General features: G+C 46.1%; 1 protein-coding gene across 1 annotated transcript in view; it reads left to right on the forward strand.

Annotated features, from left to right (window-relative positions):
• RCHY1 (ring finger and CHY zinc finger domain containing 1) overlaps positions 1–18479 on the forward strand; it is a 70206-nt gene extending 51727 nt beyond the window's left edge. The window contains exons 6-9 of the mRNA XM_044303086.1: positions 7338–7396; positions 9523–9549; positions 17069–17189; positions 17982–18479. Of these exons, the coding sequence (XP_044159021.1) occupies positions 7338–7396; positions 9523–9549; positions 17069–17189; positions 17982–18110 (336 nt within the window). The 3' untranslated portion in view covers positions 18111–18479. The remainder of the gene's footprint in view (positions 1–7337; positions 7397–9522; positions 9550–17068; positions 17190–17981) is intronic.
• The last annotated feature ends 1080 nt before the right edge of the window (positions 18480–19559 follow it).

The raw sequence follows: 19559 nt of genomic DNA on the forward strand, positions 1-19559 counted from the left end.
TGATTTGGGCTATGATTAACCTGAGGAAGTCCTCCTCATCCAGGATTTATCACAGGGCTTGGAAATCCTTTTTTGGTTGGTGTGAGGAATGGCAGTTTTTGCCTATGTGGTTTTTACTTCCCAGAATTTTGTCTTTTCAGTCTGGCCTGGACCTGGGTCCCGGTCATAGTTCCCTTAAGGGGCAAGGTTCCACGTTTTCTATTTATTTCCAGCTTTCTCTGGTGTCAAAATTTTCAGTTCTCACCTTTTTGCAAGGGTTTGCCCATTCATCACCGACTTACCATCATCGTTTGGTTACTTGGTATCTCAAATTAAAACGAGGCTCTTCAGCTTTCCCTTTTTTGAGACCTTACAGAATGCTTGTCTTCATTTTCTTTCCTACAAAGGGTAGTTACTGACCAGACTATCTTTCCACTACAGGTCAGAAGGCTGCCAGATATTTTGTTTAGGCCGGGAGGACCCCTTTAAGTCCTCTATTACGTTAGTGGTGGTGGAGATAAGAAGAATAAGGGCTTGCCAGGGCACTACACAACTCCACAGCGCAAAGGTCTAGTAGAACAAAAGAAGGCAGAGACGTGCCACGGGGGATTCCTGATATTGATAGAGCCTCCTATACCCCAGGCCAGTGGTAGCAGGGAGAAGATAGGCCTAGGACCATAGGTTCTTAGAATAATACGTAGCAGTCAACATAGTAAGGGTCACCCTGAGAGCAGGAGGATGGGAACATTAAAGATGACAAACAGCGAAGCAATCATTTATTACTCTCAGGTCAGGAGGGAGGGTGAGATTAGCCGGGGTCCCCTGCTATGGGGTAATCCAGGTGTCAGAGTGGGAGTCCGGAGGGCTTCATCTCTATATGTGTGTTCCTAGCTCTGGTCTTGCTGTGCATTTTGGGAACTGGCATTGCATATAGTTGTAACCTTTCCTAACATTACTATGGGAGTATGCAATTGAGAGAGCAAAAGAAAAGCCAAGGTATTAAAAAGTCCTGAGCATTCAACACGGAAGCATCTTGGGATTGTAAAGCCTGACATCATCGTCCCCAGTCTGTTCATTACTAGTACCATATTTCTGCTATAAGGGTATGATGCATGCTTTTACTTTTAATACAGCTTCCTAGCAGGAATGGGGATACATGGAGAAGGTTTTTCCAGAATGACTTCAATGTCAGAGAATCCCAGAGGTGTGACCTGCACCTATCTCTAGAACAGCCCATAAAATGACTGCAATCCAACAAATAATGTGTCTGGTGTATAAGTATAATGTGTTTTTAAAGGGGTTGTCTCACTCCAGAAAATTGCATTTATTATGTAGAGAAAGGTAATACAAGGCTCTCACTAATGTATTGTGATTGCCCATATTGCTTTCTTTGCTGGCTGGATTCATTGTTTCATCACATTATACACTGCTCATTTCTGGGAGTTATGACCACCCTGTAATCCATTAGCAGTGGCCGTGCTTCACACTATAGGAATTAGCATCGGTCTATCCTCACTCCCTCTGTCCCGGCCATCATTTCTTGAATTCCTTTAGAGGTGAATAGAAAGGTGCCTGCACTGGTTCACTGCGTTCTCCTTTCACTTCTATGGCAGTTCTGAAAATAGCCAAGCGGGATTGCTCTGCCTTTTTGGAACTCCCATAGACGTTAAAGGGGTTGTCTGACTTCAGTAAGTGGCATTTATCACTTTATATTAATACAAATTTATTGTTATTATCCATATTGCTTCCTTTGCTGGATGGATTCCTTTTTCCATCAAATTATACATGGCTCGTTTCCATGGTTACGGCCACCCTGTAATCCATCAGTGGTGGTCATGCTTGCACACTACAGGAAAAAGCGCCGGCCGGGAGCGTGGGAGAGCACATAGGCTGGTGCTTTTTCCTATATCACACATGCACTCTTCCTTCTCTTTGGGGCCCTGTTCTAGAGATAGGTGCAGGTCACACCTCTGGGATTCTCTGACATTGAAGTCATTCTGGAAAAACCTTCTCCATGTATCCCCATTCCTGCTAGGAAGCTGTATTAGCCTGGATAGCTCATTCAGTATAGAATTACTCATACCCCGAGTGATAATGATAGGATAGACCTGATCCGAACTCAGAGAGTGGAGTCTCTCAAGCCCAATCTGCTCAAAGAAGTATTTTGTGCCATTCATGGCTGGGATAAGAACAACCATGGTATATAGGTTATGCCATGATTGGTGTAAATAGCGATAATCATACATAATATGGTATGTGATGAATAGAACCAGCCCCGTACCTCACATGGACCCAGAGCTCGCCCCATCCAGTTGCTCTTTTAGATTCTCTTTAGGCTGGCGGCTCAGGGGGTGTCCTTTCTGCTGCAGCACGTTTCCTGTGACTGTCACAGCTATTAAAGGATGGAATTGAGCAGCTGCCACCAGCTCACTGGTTAGATGTGAACTTTCTTTTACAGATGCAAAGCTACTGTAGATGGTGCATTATAATTAGGAGAATATCTCACAACCAGAGGGGTAAATTACAAAAGTAATTAGTTTTTTCATGCTGATTTATGTGAAAATAACATGATGGCACATGCCCTTCAAAGAAAGAATTGAATAGAAGTTATAGATACAGTGTGACCCAGTGACCTCTGATGTTTTCACTTGTATGGGAGTTATGTATGGACTAAAAAGCACACTACCGCTTAATTCAAGTGGGGGATTCGTAGACCCCTGTTTTCTGGATTGCTTGGTTCCAGTGTTCAGACCCCCAGTGACCATACATGATCACATATCCTCTGGAGAGTTGATACATTTTGTTTGTGGGATAACCCCTTTAAAAGAGTAATACTGGTAATCCCAAATTGTGTTTCTAAGTAAATTACACAATAACCGGGATCATAGAAACTGAGATCCGGGTCATTTAACCCCTCAGATGTCGCGGCTAATAGCAGCTGCGGCACCTGGGTAGTTAGACAGAGGAAGGAATCGCCTTCTATCCTCTCTCTCTGTCCCCTGCTCTGTCCCATGTTATTGGTGTCAGAATATATCAGTGCAAAAAAAAAAAATTTGCCAAAGTTTTTTTTGTTTTTTGTTTTAAAGGGAACCTGTCACCTAAAAAACGCATATAAAACCGCCAGCAGTACCTTATAGTAGCCCCCAGTCTGTTAATAATCATATGCTTGATCGGTTAGTCTGATACTCCGTAGGTTCAAAAAACGATGTTTCAAGCGCCATCTTGCCGGTCAGCTTGAAGTCAAGGGGGCAGCGGCTTCCTTGCTTCAAGTCAAGGTAAGCACGCCCCCTAACCGTCCCCTCTCTTGTTGGATTGACAGCCTGCAGCGCGGTCAGGATTGCATAAATCTCGCGCATGTGTGGTGCGCTCCTTGGTAAGGTGCGATCTAGTCTACGGCTGGATTGACACTCAGCCTGCAGCACGGCCGAGATCGCATAACGCAGTGCTCCGCTGGAACCCGGTGTTCCGGAATTTTAGCAGAAAATTCCAGGCCACTGCGCATGTGCGAAGAAAACGGCCAAAGGTAGCAGAAAATTCCGGTCCACTGCGCATGTGCGAACAAGACAACCGAATGCAGCAGAAAATTCCGGCTTAGCGCATGCGCAGTGGACCGGAATTTTCTGCTACCTTCGGCTCCTACTGCGAATGAGGCGCAGTAGGAGCCGAAGGTAGCAGAAAATTCCGGCCCACTGCGCATGCGCGAAGCCTGAATTTTCTGCTACCTTCGGTTGTCTTGTTTGCGCATGCGCAGTAGGCCGGAATTTTCTGCTACCTTCGGCCGTATTCTTCGCGCATGCGCAGTGGCCCGGAATTTTCTGCTACCTTCGGCGCGTTCATGTACGGGTGAATCCTCCGCGCCTGCGCCGACAAACCCCCGGCAGAGCCAATGAGGAGCCGAGGTGAGAGACACACCTCCCACGTTATTACCGGAAGTGACGTGGGTAGCAAAAAATTCCGGGTAGCAGAAAATTCCGGAACACCGGCTAACAGCGACAGCCGTAGACTAGATCGCACCTTACCAAGGAGCGCACCGCACATGCGCGAGATGTATGCGATCCTGGCCGCGCTGCAGGCTGTCAATCCAACAAGAGAGGGGACGGTTAGGGGGCGTGCTTACCTTGACCTTGAAGCAAGGAAGCCGTTGCCCCCTTGACTTGAAGCTGACCGGCAAGATAGCGCTGATGGCGCATATGATTATTAACAGACTGGGGGCTACTATAAGGTACTGCTGGCGGTTTTATATGCGTTTTTTAGGTGACAGGTTCCCTTTAAAGCATAATAAAAACTATAGAAACTTGGTATTTTTGTAATCGTACCGAAAATCAGGTTAAAGGGGACCGGGCACTATGACAGATTTTTTTTTAAATTACCCATAATAGAGCTAAACTAGTGAATGTAACAGAATACACCAGACCACTCAAAAATGCTTCTGTCGGGTGGGGTCACGTGTGCACTACACATCTCCTTCAGAAACAGAAGTTCACCTCTGCACCACTTGATTTATGTCTGTCGGCTGGCTGCTCATAGGCAGATGGTGAGAAGAAAAGGAGCGTGAATACAGGATAAAAAGGAATCATGCTTGGAAATTCATCAAGGTGCTGTAAATGTTGCCTTGTGCTTTTTCATATTTTATTGTGCTTACGTTTTCTGGAACAAATACATTATTTAGTCTGATGGCATGGGACTAATAACTAGTGATACAAGAAGAAATGATTGCCCTGCAAACTACAGATTGCTTTTAAAGTGTCGAGCACAACTTTTACTTAAAAAAAAACATTATATTAGCTGCTTCCTGCCTTAGACAGATCTGTCTGTCTATCTATTATCTATCTATCTAACCATATCTATCTATTTATCTAATATCTATCTTTACGTGTCTATCTCATGTCTACCTCTGTAAGGGCACTGTGGCCTGTCTCTGTTATGAGGGCACCGTGGCCTGTCTCTGTTATGAGGGCACAGTGGCCTGTCTCTGTTATGAGGGCACCGTGGCCTGTCTCTGTTATGAGGGCACCGTGGCCTGTCTCTGTTATGAGGGCACCGTGGCCTGTCTCTGTTATGAGGGCACCGTGGCCTGTCTCTGTTATGAGGGCACCGTGGCCTGTCTCTGTTATGAGGGCAGCGTGGCCTGTCTCTGTTATGAGGGCAGCGTGGCCTGTCTCTGTGTTATGAGGGAACCGTGGCCTGTCTCTGTTATGAGGGCAGCATGGCCTGTCTCTGTTATGAGGGCAGCATGGCTGTCTCTGTGTTATGAGGGCACCATGGCCTGTCTCTGTTATAAGGGCACCGTGGCCTGTCTCTGTTATGAGGGCACCATGGCCTGTCTCTGTGTTATGAGGGCACCGTGGCCTGTCTCTGTTATAAGGGCACCGTGGCCTGTCTCTGTTATGAGGGCAGCATGGCCTGTCTCTGTTATAAGGGCACCGTGGCCTGTCTCTGTTATGAGGGCACCATGGCCTGTCTCTGTGTTATGAGGGCACCGTGGCCTGTCTCTGTTATGAGGGCAGCATGGCTGTCTCTGTGTTATGAGGGCACCGTGGCCTGTCTCTGTTATGAGGGCACCGTGGCCTGTCTCTGTTATAAGGGCACCGTGGCCTGTCTCTGTTATGAGGCCAGCGTGGCCTGTCTCTGTTATGAGGCCAGCATGGCCTGTCTCTGTTATGAGGCCAGCGTGGCCTGTCCTTGTTATGAGGCCAGCGTGGCCTTTCTCTGTTATGAGGCCAGCGTGGCCTGTCTCTGTTATGAGGCCAGCGTGGCCTGTCTCTGTTATGAGGCCAGCGTGGCCTGTCTGTTATGAGGCCAGCGTGGCCTGTCTCTGTTATGAGGCCAGCGTGGCCTGTCTCTGTTATGAGGCCAGCGTGGCCTGTCTCTGTTATGAGGCCAGTGTGGCCTGTCTCTGTTATGAGGCCAGCGTGGCCTGTCTCTGTTATGAGGCCAGCGTGGCCTGTCTCTGTTATGAGGCCAGCGTGGCCTGTCTCTGTTATGAGGCCAGCGTGGCCTGTCTCTGTTATGAGGCCAGCGTGGCCTGTCTCTGTTATGAGGCCAGCGTGGCCTGTCTCTGTTATGAGGCCAGCGTGGCCTGTCTGTTATGAGGCCAGCGTGGCCTGTCTCTGTTATGAGGCCAGCGTGGCCTGTCTCTGTTATGAGGCCAGCGTGGCCTGTCTCTGTTATGAGGCCAGCGTGGCCTGTCTCTGTTATGAGGCCAGCGTGGCCTGTCTCTGTTATGAGGCCAGCGTGGCCTGTCTCTGTTATGAGGCCAGCGTGGCCTGTCTCTGTTATGAGGCCAGCATGGCCTGTCTCTGTTATGAGGCCAGCGTGGCCTGTCCTTGTTATGAGGCCAGCGTGGCCTGTCTCTGTTATGAGGCCAGCGTGGCCTGTCTCTGTTATGAGGCCAGCGTGGCCTGTCTCTGTTATGAGGCCAGCGTGGCCTGTCTCTGTTATGAGGCCAGCGTGGCCTGTCTCTGTTATGAGGCCAGCGTGGCCTGTCTCTGTTATGAGGCCAGCGTGGCCTGTCTCTGTTATGAGGCCAGCGTGGCCTGTCTCTGTTATGAGGCCAGCGTGGCCTGTCTCTGTTATGAGGCCAGCGTGGCCTGTCTCTGTTATGAGGCCAGCGTGGCCTGTCTCTGTTATGAGGCCAGCGTGGCCTGTCTCTGTTATGAGGCCAGCGTGGCCTGTCTCTGTTATGAGGCCAGCGTGGCCTGTCTCTGTTATGAGGCCAGCGTGGCCTGTCTCTGTTATGAGGCCAGCGTGGCCTGTCTCTGTTATGAGGCCAGCGTGGCCTGTCTCTGTTATGAGGCCAGCGTGGCCTGTCTCTGTTATGGGGACACCATGGCCTGTTGGTGTTCTGAGGGTTTTTTCAGAGACATTGTTTAAATCCCTGGGCAATGCACAGGGTGCTCACCACCTGCATTAGGCTCAGTACAGTACTGCTTAGAGTTGTATAGCATCCTGTGTAGGTTGTACAGTCTGGAAGGTGACCCTCTGGCCAGAAAAGGTTGTGCACCCCTGATCTACATAGACACAAGTTATTTTTCTTTTAAAAATACAGTAGACATTAGGATATGATAAGATAGAATTTTGCCAAAAGGAATTTCATTGCAAATTCAGGGTAAAATCCACAAAACTGCCTCTCCATATTGACCGTTCTGCAGATCTGAAACTCATGGAGATTCTCTCAAGTCTGGACTTACCTTTATACAGTTAAGGAATTCTTGTGGTCCGAATACAAGGACGAATCATTCTGTTTTATCCTTAGAAGAGCTGTTGTTTGGTGTAGTTTGAAAATCTTATTGCTAGTGAAGACTATCTTGTATTTTTATAAAATGTTCCACTCTTTACTATGCCTCTTTTATTTACAGGATATACATACCTCTAGAGTTGGTGCTCGCGTCCTCCCTTGTGGACATCTCTTGCATAGGTGAGAGTGGATCAGGCCAAGCTCAGGTGTTTCTTTTTTTTGTTTTTTTTAATGTCATTTGTAGAGCTGTGTTCACATCATGGTATGCTTACAGCATTCAGCATATAGGTCGGGAACAATCCTAAGGCTACTTTCACACTTGCGTTCGGAGCGGATCCATCTGGTGTCTGCACAGAAGGATACGCTCCTATAATGCAGACGATGGGATCCGTTCAGAACGGATCCGTCTGAATTATATTTCAGAAACATTTCTAAGTGTGAAAGTTAGTCAGACGGATCCGTCCAGACTTTACATTGAAAGTCAATGGGGGGCGGATCCGTTTGAAATTGAGCCATATTTTTTCAACTTCAAACGGATCCGTCCCCATTGACTTCCATTGTAGGTCTGGACGGATCCGTTTGCCTCCGCACGGCCAGGCGGACATCCGAACACTGCAAGTTGCATTCGGGTGTCCGCCTGCTGAGCGGAGCGGAAGCTGAACGCTGCCAGACTGATGCGCTCTGAGCGGATCTGCATCCACTCAGAATGCATTGGGGCAGTACAGATGTGTTCGGGCCACTTGTGAGAGCCTTCAAACGGAGCTCACAAGCGGAGCCCCAAACGCTAATGTAAAAGTAGCCTAACATGTATGCCAAATCTAGCCATAGGCTGCCTTCACCTTATGGAAGCCAAAACGGTGCCCCTTTGGACCATTGCGGCTGTGGCTTGCATTGGCATAGCAGATTGCATTTTTTACACTGTGGCCAACATATACGTATTATGCCATATCGGTTGTCGTATCTCACTCATATCTTTGGGACTGGAAAGATTGCTGGTGCCATGCTATTTCAGCGCTGTGTTCAGAAAGGGCAGTAATACCAGACACAACCTGCAGTCAAGAGTGGTGCTATTTTCAGATATAAAGCTTTCATTTTTTTTCTAATCCCAGACAAACCCTTTCAATTTCTCTTATGACACCCTTCAACACAGATTTTGTAATGCAGACATGATTAACGAATCCTAAATTATCATTTTTGGTTGTTGAACAGTAAAATGACTTTGAAAATGTCAGATTGGTTCTGATTTAAAAGTTACAGAGGGAAAAAGGAAAGAACACTGAGCGGCATTTATCAAGCTATTTGCACAACTATTGTGGTGCAAAGTATGGCGAGCAGTATAATTTGCAACTTTTCCAGCTTCTCACCAGAAAACGGACAGATCTTACACCAGAAACTGGCAAAAGTTATAGCTTAAAGGGGTTGTCACTTCAGCAAATAGCATTTATTATGTAGAGAAAGTAAATACAAGGATCTTACTAATGTATTGTTATTATACATTTTTCCTCCTTTGATGGCTGGATTCATTTTTCCATCATATTATACATGGCTCGTTTCCATGGTTACGACCGCCCTGCAGTCGTGCAGTGGTGGCTGTGCTTGCACACTATAGGAAAAAGCACTAGCCTATGTGCGCTCCCGTGGTCCCTGCCACCAGAGAGGGTGATGCTATAGTGTGCAAGCATGGTCATCGCTGCAGGATTTCAGTGGTCGTAACCATAGAAACAAGCAGTGTATATTGTGATGGAAAAATGGGTCCAGCCAGCAAAGGAAGCAATATGTATAGTAATAATACATTAGTAAGTGTCTGGTATTAACTTCCTCTACATAATAAATACTATTTGGTGAAGTGAGACCACCCCTTTAAAGGGGTTGTCTCATCTCAGACATTGGGGCATATCGCTATGATATGCCCCCAATGTCTGATAGGCGCAGGTCCCACCTCTGGGGCCCAGAAAGTGCCTGAGGGCACACCGCGTGTGCGCTGCTTCCCTCCATTCATTCCTATGGGGTCACCGAAAATAGCTGGCTCAGCTATTTCAATTATCCCCATAGAAGTGAACGGAGTGGTGGCCACGCTTGTTTGATGCGCTTCCCATTCATTTCAAAGGGACTTTCGAAAATAGCCACTGCACTTTTTACACTTATTTGTATGCACACACAAAGGGTACGGTGTTTTTATTCTGCCTGTGGTTTGTGTCCCATCTCGGAAATAAATCCATCTTAATGTTTCCTCTTCACATTCTGTGCACTTGATAGATTATGATGCTGTATTGTGAAATCTAATTTGTTGTTTTATGTCCCTCCAGTACATGTTATGAGGACATGCTAAAACAGTAAGTATATTACAGCGCTCATTGCCCTAAATGTCATTTGTGCATCCTGGCTGAATGGTTAAAACTGAATCACAGCATTGTCCGCCGGACAGCAACCAAGCGAATCTGCCCGGCCATTTACGTTTGTATTTTATATCTGGCCTTTTTCTGCATACCAAAGCGATGAAACAGTTCTCCTAATCTGATTTAAGACACTAATTTCTCTTTGACCTCACTTTTGATATGGGTCTGACCTTCATTTGGCTTGCCTGCTCTTCTGAATTTAATTCATTTAGTGCAGGACACATCAGGATGCTGCATTACTGTTTTTAGATTATTTATATAGATTATGCATAGTAATATGCACTCTTTCTAATCTACATATGACATTGGGTATAATTATTCCGAGGCGGGGCGCATGCACGAGGCTTGCGGAGCAGACATGTCTCTGTGAGCTCCGCTCCGACCGCTGGCATTTACCCGTCATTAGCGACGTTCAATCGTCTCCACAAGCCCTGAGTGAACATGCAAGGGTCGCAGAAGGCCTGCCGAGGCAAGAGGGGACCGAAAATACCGGGAACCCCGGCTGCATCACAAACCATACCGGAAATTTTCCGGACCACGAGGCAATCCATCATGGCCGACGGTGCAGCTTACCCGGTGAGTCCAGCGTCTTCAATTGAAAACGAAGCACCTGTGGATGCGGGTTCCTCACAAGTGGGTCAGGCGGACCTCTATGCTAATATTGCTGCGCTATTTAAAACTGAACTGTCTCAGGCGGTTGCCGAATTCTCCCGCCAGATTGGTGACCTGGGCAATAGGGTCTCGGACCTAGAGTCCAGAACAGACGAGCTGGCAGACGCCATGGGCTCCGACAGGAGAGACATTGACGCACACTCGCTCCAGCTACAAGCTCTTGAAGCGAAGATAGAAGATCTGGAAAACAGGTCTAGGAGAGGGAACTTGCGCATCAGGGGCTTACCGGAGTCCTTCCAGGACCTATCGGGCACGGTAGGAGCGCTATTCTCGGCCCTACTCCCTCAGTCTCCGCCTAATCAACTGCGGATGGATCGTATCCATAGAGCCCTGGGGAAGCCACGTACTCCCGATATACCTCGGGACGTTGTTTTAAAATTGCACTATCCAGAGGTGAGGGACATGATCTTGACTGCAACGCGCAATATGGCGGCTCTACCTGATCTCCCGCCGGAGGTCCACATCTACGCGGACCTGGCCCCCACAACGCTCCGAAAGCGCAGAGAGATGAAGCCGGTTACACAGGCACTACAACAAGCGCAAATACGCTACAGATGGGGGTTCCCATTTGCCCTCTCTTTTCAGCTTAATTCGCGTTTGCACACGATTCACACCCCGGATGAGGGGATCGAGAAGCTTCGTCAAGCCGGATTAAAGGTGGATGCTCTGGACAGATCGACGGTACCCCCGAAACCGCAGCGTCCAGCCAGAGTCTGGACTCAGGTGCCCACCAGTGCCAAGTCGCCGGCCCATTGAAGGTGCAGTTATGTTTTTTTTTTGTGTCGACAGGGCCACACGCTGCATTCTTTGTATGTCTCGATGCTGAGATGTACCGCTTTTGACCCATTGCTTGAATAAGACTCAGGACATATGCTTGGGTCCCAGCGATTCGGACTGTCATGCTGACCTCCGATACTGAGCCTTATCGTGTGGAGTTAGGGATGGATATTGTTCCCCTGACTTTCGCAGTAGGCTCACGAGTTACTGCAGGCCACATTAGGCCTAGCCATCTTTGTTGCTTTACAACTCTGTTTTATATGTTTTTGTTGTTCAGTTCTAAGGTGCACTTGGAGAATCTATTTCATATGTTTGATGGCCCACTACAGCGTAGGCGGCCAGCTATGTTGAGCTACTCTATATATTGTTGGGATAATGTGTAAACTATTGTCGCATAATGCTCGAGGCTTAAACTCCCCAGGTAAACGTAAAATGGCTCTCTCAATGTACCATAGGCATAAACCTGATGTCATATGTATACAAGAGACACATTTTACCCCTTCTTCGCATCCCAAATACTTTCACCCTCAATACTCAAGATTTTTCTCCTCCACTTTCTGTACCAAAAGTAGGGGAGTGATTACTTTGCTGCATAATTCATTTCCGTTCCAGGTTACTGACCAGTTTATAGACCAGGAGGGACGATATGTTATTTTGTTAGGGGAGTATAAAGGGAAAGCTATGTGTTTAATTAATGTATATGCTCCTACTGAAGATCCAATTGCTTTCTTTGGCCACATGCACCAGCTAATAGAAGCACTACGGTATGATGAGATAATCTGGGCAGGGGATTTTAATTTTGTAATGAATCCTTCAATGGACCGATCCTCCCAGCTCAGAACCCCACGATCAGCTGCGTTGGGCCGCCAGATTACGAATGTCATGATGTCTCTTACATTAGCAGATTCCTGGAGGGAATATAATGGTACTCAGAGAGGATATACTTACTATTCTCCCGCCCATCATCTTTATACACGCATTGACATGATTCTGATCTCCTCCTCCCTCTTGCCACAGTTGGCTTACTGCAGGCACCAGGTGATGTCGTGGTCAGACCATGATATGGTTGTAGCGGATGTTACCCCATCTACCCCTACCAGCAGATTGTTTACGTGGAGACTTAATGAGTCACTATTGACCAGACCTGCTATAAGGGATAGGATCCAAGATGATTTGAGACAATTCTTTTTAGATAATTCTGACCCCGACGTAGACCCCGTACTAACATGGCTTTCCCACAAGGCCTTTATAAGGGGTCAATTCATTAAGGAAGCTTCGCGTCTGAAAAAGGAAAGGCAGGCGACGTTGTTGAGTCTTGAGTCCAAGCTTAGCAGATTGGTAAGAGCACACCAGAGGGTGCCCTCGTTATATTTAATTAGAGAAATTAACAGTACCAAGCTCCAAATAAACATGATCCTCACGGATCGAACAGAGAAGGCACTAAGATGGACTGAATCCTACTACTATAGGTTCGCCAACAAACCTGACAAAATGCTGGCCCGACAACTTAAGGCAAAGCAAACCATTAATCAGGTATTTCAGATTCGGTCACAGGCTGGCCAAATATCCTCCAACCCCGAGACCATCTATCAGACCTTCCATGCATTTTACCAAAAATTGTATGCTAAACCTAGCGGTATCCAGAACCAGAACCTTAATGACTTCCTAGCCTCTGTTGGATTGCCACGGGTCTCTCCGGAGGCGGTGGGAAACCTAAACAGACCGGTAGTTAATGAAGAAGTAGAATTCTCCATCAAATTGTTGAAACTAGGTAAAGCCCCAGGACCGGATGGGCTATCTGCCCTTTATTATAAAAAATTCACTCCCATCCTAACGCCGCATATCACCAAATATTGCAACCATGTAATGCAAGGTAATACTCCGCACCCTGATTTTTTGGTTGCTAACATAACGGTAATCCCAAAACCCAAGAAAGATCACTTATCTCCCTCCAACTATAGACCAATTTCCTTGCTGAATTTGGACACCAAGATTCTCACGTCTATACTTGCTCGGAGACTCAATTGTCTACTCCCAAATATTATTGGTAGAGATCAGGTAGGGTTTATCCCAGGTAGGGAAGCCCCTGATAATATCCGCAAAATCCTCAACCTGATTCAAGTGGCAAACAAAGGTAATACACCATTAGCTGTTTTGGCCCTTGATATAGAGAAGGCCTTTGATTCTGTCACGTGGGATTACTTGCACTCAGTTCTCCGGTCTATGGGTATTGAGGGCCCATTTGTACAAGCGGTTAGGGCTTTATATTCGAATCCAGTAGCATATCTTAAACTCCCGTCCCTAAATCCTGCCCCGATCCAGATTCTTAGAGGTACACGCCAGGGGTGTCCCTTGTCTCCAGCACTTTTTGCCCTGGCTATGGAACCCCTAGCCATATCCATTAGAGAAGACCAGAATGTGACGGGTGTTAAGGTTGCAGATAAGGAATACAAGCTGAGCCTATTCGCCGACGACCTCCTCCTTTCTATAACGAACCCCCTTGTCTCCCTACCAAACCTACTACGACTTTTAGACAACTTCTCTAGGGCCTCCGGACTCCGGATAAATCATCAAAAATCCGAACTTATGTTATGCAATACTCCGTACCCCCTAAAATCAACTCTCTTAAAAAACTTTCAGTTCCACTACCAACCGAGTCATATACCATATTTAGGCACAATTGTTCCCACTCTTCCGCACCTAATGTATAAAATGAACTATGTCCCTATGTACCGGGCTATTAGAGCAGACCTTAAGACTTGGAGCACATTGCCGATATCCTGGATAGGCAGGATACATATAGTCCGGATGGTGGTGTTATCTAGGCTTTTATATTTATTCCGGTCAATACCGTTACCGGTCCCGAGTGGGGATCTCCACGACTTACAGAGAGATGTGCTGAAATTCATATGGGGTAACAAGCGTGCCCGTATAGCTCGGGCTACAATGTGTCGGCACAAAACTCAGGGAGGCCTTTCAGTTCCCGATTTTTTAAAATACTACAGAGCCGCTAGATTGGCCCAGCTCTTTCTGACACATACAAAACCTGAAACTCATCCAATATGGGTCTCGATGGAACAGTCGCTCTTCTCTCCTTGGTCGTGGAGGGCTCTACTCTGGTCTACACTTCCCATTCCGAAGAAGGTTCGCTCTAACTCGCCATTATCATATCAGGCCCTCCTATTATGGAGATCAGTCAGATTTAAGTATTCGTTGCAATCTAAACTTTCTCCACTTTTACACCTGATTGGTAATCCTGCCTTTTCCCCAGGACTGAAGTCCTCTAATTTTAAGTGGTGGATTGATAATAACTGCACAAGTCTACACAGATTCTTGGTCAGGGGAAGACTGATTGCCCTGAGTGATTTTAGAGACAAATTTGGCCTCCCTGGTAGTGAATCATTCAGGGCCAATCAGGTCTTTTCATTTCTTCACTCGCTACAGATTGCTGACCAGATTTTAGATTTTGCCCCCTTTGAGCGATTTGTGAACTTCTCTCTGTATAGGCAGGGATTATTATCTAGACTATACAGCATGCTGGACCTTTCACCTGAAGGAGTTCGACTCCCATATATGTTAGAATGGGATAGAGATACACAGTTAGACTGTTCATTGTCCAAATGGTTCTCTCGCTCCCAGACGCTGACAAAGACTTCGTGGCAGACCACATTAGCGGAGACTTCTGTAAAGATTCTCCACAGAACTCATCTAGTTCCTTATCGATTACATCGTATATATCCGGATGTGTCGCCTCTCTGCTTTAGAGGGTGCACCGAGGATGGTACAGTATACCACATTTGGTGGACGTGTCCACTTGTTCAGCAATTCTGGTCCAAAATTGGGAGACTACTCACTACAATTTTGGGATGCCCTTACCAAATTACACCCACCTCCTGCCTCTTAGGAGACAAACCTTCTGAACTACCCTTCGCTAAATTTAAACTGTCGCAATACATCCTAATGGCTGCCAGAATTCACGTAGCGTTTAAATGGAAGTCGAGTACATTAAGCTTCCAGGCAGTCTTAGACAGAGTCAATAGGATCTTACTCTATGAAAGACTCTCAGCAATTAGGGCGGATACTTTCGAGGCTTTTGAGAAGTTATGGGAGTAGGGCTGCAGCTAACGATTATTTGAATAATCGATTAGTTGCCGATTAATTTCTACGATTAATCGATTAATCGGAAAAAACGACAAAATTACCAAACAGAGAGGTTTATATGATCTTACTTGAAAAATTATGTTCAAAGGCCATATTAAAACAAATTGTGGACGACACTATTATGGGGGATCTGTGGACGACACTATTATGGGGGATCTGTGGACGACACTATTATGGGGGATCTGTGGACGACACTATTATGGGGGATCTGTGGACGACACTATTATGGGGGATCTGTGGACGACACTATTATGGGGGATCTGTGGACGACACTATTATGGGGGATCTGTGGACGACACTATTATGGGGGATCTGTGGACGACACTATTATGGGGGATCTGTGGACGACACTATTATGGGGGATCTGTGGACGACACTATTATGGGGGATCTGTGGACGACACTATTATGGGGGATCTGTGGACGGCGTAATTATGGGGGATCTGTGGACGACACTATTATGGGGGATCTGTGGACGGCGTAGTTATGGAGAGGGGGATCTGTGGACGGCGTAGTTATGGAGAGGGGGATATGTGCACTGTTATGGGCATAACAGTGCACAGATCCCTTTCCTCATAACAGTGCACAGACCCCCCTCCCCATAGCAGTGCCATAGACAGATCCTCCCCCCTCCCCATAGCAGTGCTATACACAGACACAGACCCCCCCATAGCAGTGCCATAGACAGATCCCCCCTCCCCCTAACAGCCCCGGCCCCGATGCTTGCATCTTTATTTTACCTTTTTACAATGACGCTCCCGCTCCTGTAACAGCCAGGCAGAGCGGACGGCGGCGTAACGTCACTCAATCACGTGACGGGCCTGCGCCGCCCACTTCATGAATGAAGGAGGCGGAGCAGGCGTGTCACGTGAGTGAGTGACGTTACGCCGCCGTCCGCTCTGCCTGGCTGTTACAGGAGCGGGAGCGTCATTGTAAAAAGGTAAAATAAAGATGCAGCGACCGCCCGCCCGCCCGAATAGCAACGAATCGGCGATTATTCGATAACTGGATTCGTCGACAACGAATCCAGTTATCGAATATAATCGATTACATCGATTAATCGTTGCAGCCCTATATGGGAGCCTTGGACTACCTCGGCCTACTCCGCCAATGTGCAACGTAGTCTAACACTGTGATATTTCATGTGTCTCTATAGCACTATTTTGGAACAGATTTATGCCATATGTCTACCCGTGTTTTTTTATTAGGTTGTTGCCTCTTATATCTCGAGCTGCTGATTGCCGCTAGATTCTCCACTGATGTACGTTTTTGTTTTTGTTGTACTATCTCTATACTTAATGTATGACCATAATACATTTGTTATTCTAAGAGTGATTGCTACTCAAAATGCTTATATGATGACGAATATATATATTCAATAAAGCATTTGAAACATAATTATTCCGAGGCAATGCCCCAACTATTAGGTAGTTGTCAGCTATTGGCCCCGCTGCCCCAAATAATAGTCTGTGGAGGCAAGCAGCTGCTAGACCGCTCCAGTGAGTAGAGGATTGCCTGAGAAATCCATCATCGGATGGACGCTAGGTCATGCACATTTCACTGTTTGTTGATTCAGCAGGATCTAGCAGGAAAATCCTAACCTTTATTAGCTGTTGTGCACTCGTGTGCTGTAGATCTTTTTCTGGTACGTAAGGTTAGTATTTGTATATTTTCCCTCTGATAAGTAGATAAAAAAAGTTTTTCGATGAAAAAGTAGAGCTATAACATGCATAGAAAGTGAAACATTTAACTATAGCAATCAGTAGTTTCAGTGTTTGTATCTATTGACGACTCTAGTGATATTTCTGGCCAGGAGATATTGACAGCAAAACCTTCTTTTATTACAGGGGATACAGGTGTCCACTATGCATGCGTTCTGCCCTGGATATGTCCAGAACCTGGACCCAGCTAGATGAAGAAGTTGCTCAGACGCCAATGCCACCTGAATATCAGAATATGAATGTCCATGTGAGTGGATCAGCAGAACATTGTGTATATTTGGTATTGAAATCCTTTGTATGTGGCAGTCAGCGGTGGCTGAGGTTACAGAAACAGCAGAGCGGGCTGTGCTACGCTGCTTGTGTAATTCCCATAACATGAATGGAAGCTAGCGTAACAGTATGGCACAGTCTGCTCAACTGTTTCTGTAAGGCTAGTTTCACACTAGTGATTGTAGATCCAGCAGGCTACTCTGGCAGGGAACAGCCTGCCGGAAATGTCTGCATTCCAGCATTGCCGGAAGCTACCGTGTTGCTGTCTCGCCCCATTAAATATAATGGGGAACAGCAAAGATCTGGACGCAACCTGGCAAATAGGCGGCCAGACTAATACTGCTGCTCGTAGCACTTCTAGTCTGGACGAGAATCGGCATCTTTGCCGGATTGCGGCTGGATCTTTGCCGATCCCCATTATACAGTAGTTAATGGGGCTGGCGGATATCAGGCAGCGTTCGGCAGTGCAGTCTGTTCTGGCAACTTCCTGCCAGAACAGACTGCCGGAAATGTCTAGCACTAGTGCGAAACTAGCCTAACTCGGGCCACCCCTGGTCACCACATGCCATGGGTATTCCGATCTTTGCCATAAATGGCTGAGCTGTAAATGTTGTGTCCCAGGACTAAAGTATAGAGAGCCTGTCCTCACCATCATTGTTTTATTCTCTCTTTATTCACTCTTTTTCTCTTTAGACGGTATTATTAGTAATGTAAAGGGTAGCTTTTACTTTTGTTTAATTCTTATTTATTTATTTTTTTATATACGCAGATTCTCTGCAATGACTGCAGTGCAAGATCAACTGCGCCATTCCACATTTTAGGAATGAAATGCAATAGCTGTCAATCATACAATACCACACAAGAAGGGAAGCCTCCCTCACAGACCAGAACGGAGTAGTCAACAGGAGGCCTGCAAGAACAACTTGCTGAAGCATTAGAAGACTCACCCTTCTAGAACAATGAGATAATATTTCATTAAGGAACAATAAAGTAAAAAATAGCTGAACTAGAGTGAAAGAATCATACATGCAGTGTGTGTGCATATTGCTATTTATATATCACTATATATATTGATGACAATTACAGTAGGAAACAAATTGTGAAAATTATGATATTTTGGATCCAGATATTCTCATTGCTTTCTTATAGCTATTTTACCCTTTACATTTATATAGTTGGGCTCATACTAAGGTCAGTATTATAATAATTTAATCTTTCATAAAGGAGAAAAGCTAGAGTTATTTGTAATAATAAATATTATAGGGTTTACCAATTGTCTTTCCTACATTTCCCACAGACACTGTGATTAATCCAGTAGCGCTAAGGCGCTGTTCATAAACCCAAAATACATGTTGGAAAAATCTGGGGTATATTTGCCATGGAATCCATGACAAATCCAAGGTTGATCTTTTGCAGCGGATCCAACCTCAGAGTAGCCTATTCACTGGATTTCATCTAGTTCACGAGTACATTACTTGAAGGGGCCTTCCAGGATTTTAATATTGATGACCTATCCTCAGGCTCGTACCTACTCAAGTATATAGGAAGGAGCTGTCCCATGGAAGTGAATGGGACGGCTTGTAATTACACCTGCTCACTGCTGCAATGTCGACGGCGAGCAGGTAAACAATGAAGGCAAGGCTGTGCTCTTACAGAGCACGTCCTTCTCTTCAACTAGCTGATAGGGGTGGGGGAAGGTGACCAGTGTCGGACCCCTGCCGATCTGATATTGATAGGTCATCAATATTAAAATCCCAGAAAACACCTTTAATTCACTGTGCACATTCCATTCTTGAGCGCTACACTTGTGGCTTTATGGGGATATCTTGTTTAGCTAAAACCAGGGTTGGTTCTCCGTTCCTGGAGAAAGTCTAGTCTTCAAAGATCAGGCGCCATAGCTGCCGAGTTTCTTCTGTTTTAAACAGTAGACACCCAGGGTTAATGTCTGCAATCAGACGTTAAACCCCTAAGATAACTTTGATAAGATTAGGGAAGCAGTTCGTTATCTGCAAGCCTGGGTCTCTCTGAAGAAACTCATGCTATTACAGCTGTAGTTCTTATGGAGGCCTACAGGTAGAAGGGCTCCATAACAACATAGAGAATCTGCTATACATTGCAGTGTAAGGTAGAAGCGATCTGAAGATCACATACAGTCAGGAACAGAAATATTTGAACACCCTGCGATTTTGCAAGTTCTCCCACTTAGAAATCATGGAGGGGTCTGAAATTCTAATTTTAGGTGCATTCCCAGGAAATCACATTGTATGATTTTTAAAGAATGTATTTGTCTTGCACTGCTGAACATAAGTATTTGAACACCTGAGAAAATCTGTGTTAATATTTGGTA

This window comes from Bufo gargarizans, chromosome 1 (genome assembly GCF_014858855.1).
Source record: "Bufo gargarizans isolate SCDJY-AF-19 chromosome 1, ASM1485885v1, whole genome shotgun sequence".
In the NCBI taxonomy this organism is placed as follows: domain Eukaryota; kingdom Metazoa; phylum Chordata; class Amphibia; order Anura; family Bufonidae; genus Bufo; species Bufo gargarizans.